The following is a 10,131-nucleotide window of genomic DNA, read 5'->3' on the forward strand; positions in this document are numbered from 1 at the left end:
TTTTTGCCTCAGTCTTCACCAGCAAGTGCTCCAGCCACACTGCCCAAGGCACAGAAGGCAAAGGCAGGTACTGGGAGAATGAAGAACTGCCCACTCTAAGAGGAGATCAGGTTTGAGGCCATCTAAGCAACCTGAAGGTGCACAAGTCCATGGGACCAGATGAGATGCATCCATGGGTTCTGAGGGAACTGGCAGATGAAGTGGCTAGGCCACTATCCATCATATTTGAGAAGTTGTAGCAGTCCGGGGAAGTTCCCAGGAAAAGGGGAAACATAACCCTCCTTTTTAAAAAGGGTAAAAAGGAAGACCCAGGGAACTACAGCCCAGTCAGTCTCACCTCTGCGCCTGACAAGATCATGGAGGAGATCCTCCTGGAAGCTATGCCCAGGCACATGGAAAATAAGGAGGTGGCTGGTGACAGCCAACATGGCTTCACTAAGGGTGAATTGTGGAGCAGGTCGAGGGAGGTGATTCTGCCCCTCTGCTCTGCTCTGGTGAGACCCCACCTGCAGTACTGCATCCAGCTCTGGGGCCCCCAACATAAGGAGGACATGGACCTGTTTGAGCGAGTCCAGAGGAGGGCCACAAAGATCATCAGGGGGCTGGAGCACCTCCCCTATGTAGACAGGCTGAGAGAGTTGGAGTTGTTCAGCCTGGACAAGAGAAGGCTCTGGGGAGATCTTATAGCAGCCTTCCAGTACTTAAAGGGAGCCTACAGAAGAGATGGGGAGGGACTCTTTTAACAGGGAATGTAGTGATATGATGACGGGTAACGGTTTTAAACTGGAAGAGGGTAGAAGGTAGATTTAGATTAGATATTAGGAAAAAAATTCTTTACTGTGAGGTTGGTGAGACACTGGAACAGGTTGCCCAGATGTCCTGGTTTCAGCTGGGATAAAGTTAATTTTCTTCTTAGTAGCTGGTATAGTATGTTTTGGATTTAGTGTGAGAATAATGTTGATAACACACTGATGTTTTAGTTTTTCCTAAGTAGCACTTATCCTAAGTTAAGGATTTTTCAGTTTCTCATGCTCTGCCAGCTGAGCAGGTATACCAGAAGCTGGGAGAGAGCATAGCCAAGACAGCTGACCTGAACTAGCCAAAGGGATATTCCATACCATCGCATGTCATGCTCAGTATATAAACTAGGAGGAGTTGGTCAGGAGGGACAGATTGCTGCTTGGTCAGGTGGTGAGCAACTGCATTGTGCATCACTTGGTTTTTTCTTCGTTTTTATTTATTTTTATTTTATTTTATTCATTTTCATTACAATTATTATTTAGTTATTATTATTGTTGCTATTATTATTATTATTTATTATCATTGTTGTTAGTATCATATTTTATTTTACTTTAGTTATTAAATCATTCTTACCTCAACCCACAAGTTTACTTTTTTTTCCAGTTCTCCTCTGGATCCCACTGCAAGGTGGGGGAGTGCGCAAGCAGCTGCTTGGTGCCTAGTTGCTGGCTGGGTCTAAACCATGACACCAGCAAAGTTGTGGATGCCCCACCCCTGGAAGTGTTCAAGGCCAGGCTGGATGGGGCTTTGAGCAACCTGGTCTAGTGGAAGGTGTCCCTGCCCATGGCGGGGGAGTGGAACTAGATGATCTTTAAGGTCCCTTCCAACCCAAACCATTTTATGATTCTATACTACCAACAGATGCAGATGCACTTTTCCTCACCTCTTCCCTCACCTTCCTGTATGCTTACAATCTTCAAATGTTGTATTGCACAGACAACACTTGTTTATTATAATTAAAAACACAGTACGCTCCTATCATTTAAAAAAATCATAAAATACTTCTTTAAAAACAGTCTAATGAAGAAAACATACAGCTCTTACCTTGGAGCAAGAGTAACGTAAGAGCCATTACTTTCTGCAGGGCTGGAGTTAGCAGCAAGTTTGCACCGATTATAAATAGTCTAAAAGACAATTAATTCTATGTCAGTGACCAAAAAAGTTATAACAGTTATTTAAAAATAGTAAGTCCCATTTTTAAAGACATTTCCTGTACTCCAGATTTATATTTGGGAGCAATTATATTAATAAACCCTCAAAACAATATGCAAACTGCAGAACAAGTAAGTAAAAAACTGGAAGTGTTTTACATTGCCTAAACAGATTAAAAAAATTGTTATAAACAAGTGATGAAATTTTAAAACATTTGAAATAGATTTATCTGATGAGATAAATCAACAAAAAGCAAAATTAATTGTAAACACATTGTCATGCAAAGAGGTAACAAGTGCTTAGTTTAATAAGATATTATTTGGAAAATTTATTTGCTGTTTAAGATATTGTCTTTGAAATTATGAATTTTAAAAAATACTATACACATATTATGCAACTAAGCTTTCTGCTTAGAGAAATCTTGCAGATTTCTTACCGTACTGACATCCAGAGGCAGTATAAATACAATAAGAAAGCAGAGATACCAAGCCAATAATGTTGCTATGATCACAAGCCTGTGCTGTTTCTTGAAGTCTCCATACCGATGAAGTAGGAATAAGGCCAAAAAAAAGACAAATACTATCTCAAGGCCCAACGCTGCACCACTCATTCTTGAATATTCACTCCAGCCACACAGCACAGCTCACTTAAGAAAGCAGATCAGAACTGTAAGACAAAAAGGTATTTAGTTACATTAAAATCCATGGAAGATATTTACACAGAAAAGAATTGTTTAACAGACATTTTTAAACATATTAATAGACTTTTGTTATTTCACATGAGAAGAACTCTGATCAGATGAAGAACAAGATTTTCAGCATAGTGCTCTGAAGTCCTCTGTAGAAATCAAAATATCATGTCATCCCAATTTTGTCACGTCTAGCAACGTATTAGGCCAACTCCTCTTCATCTTCTTGATATACAAGAGATCCAGAAGTCAAATCTCTGTCCTTGAGTAAGATATAAGCCTAACTTTTAAGTCCAGTACAAATTTCAAAAGAAATTCTATTCTGCTCTTTTTTTTTTTCCTTTTAGAAGAAATCAACTGATTTGGACAAAGGGTTAAATGTTTAAATTAAATGTTTCTGGAAAGCTAATGAGCAACTTTTTTAACGGACTGTTCCTCAACTATGCACTTAAACTCTGTACTAAGAGTTAACAGAGCATAAAAATACAGCAAAGTATATGTTAGTCTACTTGTGATGTACCTCTTTTAGCTTTGAAATTTCATGTATTAAGAGGCAACACGCTAGCTAATTCACTTTCCTACTCCTCTTCTGTTCTTCTTCAGAGAAACAAAGGTCTCCATTCATTCATTATTAGTCTTGCCACGATATATTTTTGCTTTGCTCATTCTTCTGGGTTTAGTTACTCTGTTATGGTCAGGACTGCTGAAGTGCCTAGAAGGTGCATACATCTTCACACGGGCATGCTATTATGCAAAGGGCAAGTGAGCTGCACAAATCTATCAGAGAAAATTTCACTGACTTGTTACGTTGTTAGTTAAACCACTTCTAACCTTTTTAATAAGCATCATTTTACCACAAGCACTTCACACATTTAAAAAAAAAAAGTTTATTACGCTGGTCAGGCTGACTTGCTTCTCCATTACCATTTTAGCTGGTTTGATTTAACTGTAATAGTTTTTGCTATGGCTTCTCCACTGTTCTATTTTCAGTGCTTTCACTTTTTACTGGAACTTTAGAGGTTTATAAGAAATGCTACTACTAAAATTTCCCTCGATTTACTTTTAAATCCCTTCAGAATTTGTTAAAGTGAACCATTTCTTTTACTAACCCCTCAGTATACTGCTTAAGCAGGTATGTTATGGATGAGGGCACGAAGCAGTGAAAACTGTCTTTCTTCCACTAAAAAAATTCCAAAGTTTGTGGTGCCAGTACTTCCTTGAGGACACACAGGACAATTATTCTGTGATTTTTCCCTGAAGATTTGTCTCCCCCCATTTTGCTACTTTGACATTTAGTAACAGTAGTCTGTTTACTCCATATCGGCTGTTATACACAGAGCATCCCATATCCTGAAAACAGCTCAAGTTACTTTCCTGCTTCTTATCAAAGATGCACACACTTCCTTGTTATCTTCTGCTTTTCATCTACTGTGTTTATCAAATTATTAGCAGTTCTGTTAGGTCAAAGCATCCCCTTACTACCTGCCTGTACTACATTTTGGCTAGATCATTTGTAAATCATGAATCCAGGATATCTAACCTATTCCTCAATCACTTACTCTAAGCAAGTCCTTGTCTATTCTATTGTACCATTCTTGTTTCCTCAGAAAACAGAGTCTTTTGTATTTATAGTATAGTAGAAATGGATATGATAGAAATGAATGGAAAAGAAATACTAGGTATCGACTTCATTAAAGCAGTACTATCTGACATAAGTAGCTTTGGGTGTCCCTTATAGCCACACCTTCTGCTACGTAAACAAAAAAAATTATACAGCATACCCTCCGTTAGTCACACCTATAAAATTTTTTACTACAGTCACACCCAAAAAGCTGCTATCAAAACAGAAGGTGAAAAGTTTTTGTGCAAGATGCTGCACTCTGTTACTACCATGAGGGAACTTCTAAAAAGATCACAAAAATGTACTGAATATGCTAAAATAGCGAGGGAATTGAGTCTTACCGCAACTTAACTCACTTTCAAAGACAAAGACAAGTTTGCAGTCATCAAAGTAAACTACATTTTTCTGTTCTTCACCTGGTTCCTATTTTAATCTCAAAATACAAAATAAAAGGCCTAATTTTTACCAGACTGCAACTGACGACAAGTAAGAGTTGTTTTGAAATAATGTATACACATTTTCAAAATTACAGCTCAAATTTTTTAGATAGAAGCCACTTAAAACTAGCTCTCCACACAAATAGCTTAAATGAAAAAAAATCAACAAGGTGAGAAATGCAATGCTTGAGAGGAGCTCTCGCTGTGAACCAAATCCTGCCTAACAGGACAGCCATATTTGCAACCTATGCTACTAGAATCAGACCTTAAAATATATTACTGCAGGCTATAAAGCCATGCCTTCCTGTGGCAAGCAGCATTTGCCTCTCAACCTGGCTGTTAGTTCAAAGAAAGGTAAGTTCCTTACCCATAATTCTGTTTCTTCATTTTATTTAGACAGGCTTCTCACTATTAGCACACGGCTCCCTAGTATAAGCTAGCTGAAATTCCTAAACCCCTGAAGGATGTTCTCCTGAGATCAATTAACTACTTCAGAAGAGATCTCTCATATTGCACAACCTTAAACTGCTTAGAAGATGCTCCTATTAAGCAGGGACAAAAAGTAACAAAATTCTTCACTCTGAAGGGAAGAGCATCTATTGGCATACTCTGTTTCTGCAAAGTAAGGCAGCTACGGATTATTAATACAAATAAGATCAAAAGCTGAAATACTGGCACTGGAAGTGCAATTTAACAAATAAAAGACAAGAACATGTTCTTGTGTAGGCTTAGCATTTTCTTGCTTTGTTTCAGACATACACAAAATCAGTAAGTTTTTAATTTTGTGAATGGAAGAGTGTGGTTACCCCCATATAGGACATACATTTCAAAATTCTGACATGAAACCCTCTAGAGTCAAAACCCAGCTAATAACTCTTTGCAAGCACCATGAAGGGTTCAGTTCACACTTAATTCCCTTGGAGACTTCCTACTATCGACAGTATTAAATTACATTCCCAACCTCAAGACTAACCTCATGACCATCTACATTACAAATGAACTAACTAGTCTGCCTGGTACAGAAATACTCAAGTTACGAAATGAAACAGCAGAGAATGAAAAAACCACACTTCCTTCAAGCTTTTATATAGCACCAAATTCAACAACAAAGACATTCCAATATTATATTCTTAAAAAAGGGCTAAAAAGAGTAAAGCATAACTGTGAAGAAAGGACCTTGGTCTCACTAAAGTCAACTCCAATACCCCTTTAATTAGAAATCCCAGATCAGACAGTACCACAGTTCTATTCTTTTCAAACTTTGCAGGAAAGCATTTTACCAGCAGATTGTTCATTTTGCAGACTAATGTAATTGGTGCTTCAATCCTTCCCAGTCAGTCTAGCATCACACTTTCTGCGGATTCTCACTGCTGCCCTTGGCACTCTCCCCAGCTTACCCACTTCCTTCTACAATGAGCTGGAACCCATGCAGTATCCCAGCCAATGCCTGAGAAGGCCTGAACTGAGAGTAAACATTGCTTCACATGCCTTACTGAAGTGTATAAAGAGAAGTATAACCTGTATGTCACATATTCAGCTTATTATGCCCTCCAAATTCTTTCCTTCTAAGAAACACAACACTGTCCTCTATCCTGTATTTATGTAGTTGATTGCTCCTGCTTAAGCGCAGGCACAAAACTCTACTCATTTGTACCCTTTCCCACCCCACAGGGTTCTCAATCTTCAAAGCATTTTGATTTCCACTACCACACCCAAAAAGGTCTGCAATCCCTCCTAGCTTTATGCCTTCTTAAGTTTTAATAATCACATTATTTCATTTCGGAAACTCTGTGAAAATCATGAAGAGTAGCTGACAAGGGACTGGCCTCCTCAATGACAGCAGTAGCTGTTCCCAACTGTTCTTCCCCAGCAAAAACATCCTGAGAAACAGAAGTCCTATTAAAGACCAAATATAAGACATCAACTGATCCTCTCATACATAGTAGGCCTATCAGAGAAGTTAGATTACTTAAACAATTTGTCCTTGACAAACCGATGCTGTCTTTTACTCAGCTTTGTATTCTAGATGCTTACAAATAGCTTTTGTTCCAAATTTTTTTTCATTAATTCAAAAGGAAGCAGACTAGTCTGCCAATCTGTAGTTCTCCCTGTCCTTCAAAAATTAGTAATAAAGACAGCCACCATGATTCTGGGTTTTGTATCTTTCGTACCTCAGCCGTTTCTAGAATACTACAGCCTTTTTTTTGTTGTTGTTGAAGTACTCTCAGGTAAAGATCAACAAACAGATTTGGAAAAGTTACATTTCTAGAAATCTTGGGTATTGCAGTTAAAACACTTGAATAACAAAGCAGCTAGGTATTTCCTTGCCTTACTCTGTATTTTGAACACCATAATTACATCTGAAAAAAAATTGTCCCCAAGGAAGTTACCAAGCTATGAAAGAGAAATTAAAGACAGTAACAGACAAAACTGAGCAAGAGCCGTAGCATACCAAAAGGAACATCTGTGAGACAGCATCTCCCACCTTAAGCTGCATTCACAACTCAGCATAAAGTATAAACTGAAAGATGCCGTCTCCAGCAAAATATCAACTGCCAGTTCAGTAATGACCTTTTGCCTTTCTGTCAGGGAATAATCTGCTAGTTCCTCTCGAGTTTCTTCCATCACATTCCACTTGGCAGAAGAAAAACAGTATGCCACAACACCTGTGATAGGTTTCTGAAGCCTGCCCTACTCTGCAAAACTACGCTGTTAAGAATCCTAAAGTACGACTTCACTTTACAGACACGATTAAACCTTCCCGACTGACAGAACCACCCCGTACAATGAGCCCTTGACAATTCCACCTTTAAACAACAAAATGGGCTAACTTCACATTTTAGAAATCTTAGAGAAGAACAAGAGGCGAAGCAACAACAAAAATAAACCCTTCAGCCATTTTCATATCCAGATCTGTTTAATGTGTTGTTGGGGCTTCTTATTTGTTTGGTTTTGGGTTTGGTGGGGTGTGGGTGTTTTTTTTACTTCCTTATCACACATTGACCCTTGTAGCTCAGGAAAACAATAAGTATTTATAAGCAGACGAGAGACAGACAAAGAGCTGCTCTATCTCAGCACAGTGAGAAAACTATCTAAAGAAAAAAATAGCTATGAACTGCCTGAGAAAACCGACCAGAAAAGTTATCCGATTGTACTATTTGGGAGAAATAACCTCTGAGATTAATCAAGAAAATGTAATTTGCATAGCTTTGTTCTCCTAAGAAACACTAGTCAGTCTATGTACTGATTAATAGTTCACTAGTACCTGTAATTTCAACTCTCTTGCAATGAAGAAAAGATTTTAAATTGACTAAATATTTGATTGATCGTGTATCAATATTTAGGGAAACAAGTTTTGTACCTGGTAATGACAAGAAAAAAAAAATAAATGCTGCAATGACTCCATCCAAAATAGCAGTATTCTTTGATTTGGTGGGAGACTACGTTCTCCACAGAAGCACTAAATAAAAGACAAATGCTTGACCAAGGAACATGGAGATTTTTGTGTTCAAAAGCAAGCAGGAACCATCAGTACAAAACCACGGGAAATTTATTTGCTTTACATGGCACTGTCTTGTCCTCTAATAAAGGATATGAAGTACCACAGAGGTTGATGCTTTCATAGGGTTTAGGGGAGTGCTCTGGAAATAACACATTGAAGAAAACAACGTGCCTGGAGGAACTAAAATAGAATCCAATATGAAAGCTGCACACTTGCAACAAGAATCTAAAAAAAGAATAGAAATTGCTACCTGGGCTGCCAGACTAATGCACTCACACAAAACAGGTGTCGGTAAGGCAGTCAATGACATGATTACAACCCTAACATTGCATTAAGGCAAACTTAAGGCTATTTGGTAATTCAGAGCTTTTTAAAAAATAATTGGATTTTATCTCTTTCAGCAAATTCTTCTTTCAATTTCCCACACATTAATAGAGAAAAGTGAAAAGATTGACAAAGAGCCTGCAGAACAGGTTAAACATAATCAGCTTATTTTAACTAAAAAACCACCTCTCTCTCATTCGATTATCCACTTAAAGAACCTTTAAACAACTGCTCCATGACTTCAGTTAAAACTGGAAACGGTTACCACAAATTCTTTGAGTCACATCACTGTCTATATCTGACTTAGTAGTTGTGTACGATGTGCCATGTGTTCCATTACCATCTTCAATTTTATAGGCAGTCTCTCCATTGTTATGCGGTAAACAAAGGACAGTATTTACAAGCAAGTGGCTGACTAAGAGCGGAACTGTAGGTGTGTTCACAATTAGTTTTCCATCCCCACCAATTTCAAAACAAGTCGTTTGGAGAAAAAGCATTCAGAGCTGCATTGCTGAAAGAAAGCCTAGCACAAAGCTCAAGCACGGAGCGAAGAGATTGCAGAGTTTAAACGAGCGCGGTTAGGGACAGAACCAGGATACATCGGCAGTCCCTCAATTTCAGGCCTTCGCAGTGAAGGCGTTTCCAAAACGCAGGAAAACCTTTCACGGTAAAATGTCGCTGTCAGCGCGATTCTGGTCTTGCAAACCAGACACTGCCCCTGCACATTAAGGCCGTTAAAGCTGATGACTGTATGTCCGTTGGTCTGCAAGGCGCACGGAACCGAAGCGCACAGTCGCTTAAACAAACATCAACGTGCGTGCCTTAAAGGTACGTGCCCGGGGTCCCTGCAGGAAGGAAAAATTTAGGGGCCGACAGCAGACAAAGGGAACACGCCGATTCCTCCCGCCCCCCCTCGCCCCTCCCAGACACTGCCCCCCGCCCAGCCCTCCCCTCCACTTGCCACTCAAAACGAGCCCGGGACGCGCCGGGGGGGGGTCTCCCCGCTTCCCATCCGTGTCGCGGACCCCCCTCGGAGAGCCCCGGGGATAGTGTGTGTGTGGGGGGGAGCGGGACACGGCTGCACCCCCCCCCCTCTCCCGACGGCGCCGCGCCCGGCCCGGCCCCACGCAGGCCGCCGCCGCCGCCCCCACCCCGCCGTGACTCGGCGCCGCGGCACCCCCGGCGGGCGCGGCGCCCCGCCGACCTCCTCTCCCTCTTTCTCTCTCGCCCGCCCCGGGGCCCGCGCCGCCGCCTGCCGGTGCCCTGGGCCGCGCCCCTCCCTCACCACAGCCAGAGCCCCCCGCTCAGCAACCGGTCCCTCGCGGGGCACCGCCGCCCTCCATCCTCGCTGCCGCCGGCCTCCACGCGAGGGTTCAGATCGCCAGCCAGAGAGCGGCGGCCGCGCTCGGCTCCTTCCGCGTCAGGGCGACGGGGGCCACCGCCGCCGACATTTGCCCCTCGCCGACCGCCCTCCGTCCCCAGCGGCGGCGCCGACGTCGTCATCGCCCCCGCCCCGCAGGCGGGCGCAAGGCACTGTGGGTACGGCCCCTCCGCGCGCGGGCGGCGGCTGGCGGGGGGGCAAGGAGGGCGGCGAACTACAATTCCC

At 41.5% G+C, this 10,131-nt stretch overlaps 1 protein-coding gene across 1 annotated transcript in view; it reads right to left on the reverse strand.

The window, feature by feature from the left end:
• LMBRD2 (LMBR1 domain containing 2) overlaps positions 1-10,017 on the reverse strand; it is a 36,087-nt gene extending 26,070 nt beyond the window's left edge. The window contains exons 1-3 of the mRNA XM_075021177.1: positions 9,811-10,017; positions 2,390-2,619; positions 1,846-1,925 (exon numbers count right to left, since the gene is read on the reverse strand). Of these exons, the coding sequence (XP_074877278.1) occupies positions 1,846-1,925; positions 2,390-2,563 (254 nt within the window). The 5' untranslated portion in view covers positions 2,564-2,619; positions 9,811-10,017. The remainder of the gene's footprint in view (positions 1-1,845; positions 1,926-2,389; positions 2,620-9,810) is intronic.
• Positions 10,018-10,131: the final 114 nt, after the last annotated feature.

This window comes from Buteo buteo, chromosome Z, assembly GCF_964188355.1.
Source record: "Buteo buteo chromosome Z, bButBut1.hap1.1, whole genome shotgun sequence".
NCBI classification, from domain to species: domain Eukaryota; kingdom Metazoa; phylum Chordata; class Aves; order Accipitriformes; family Accipitridae; genus Buteo; species Buteo buteo.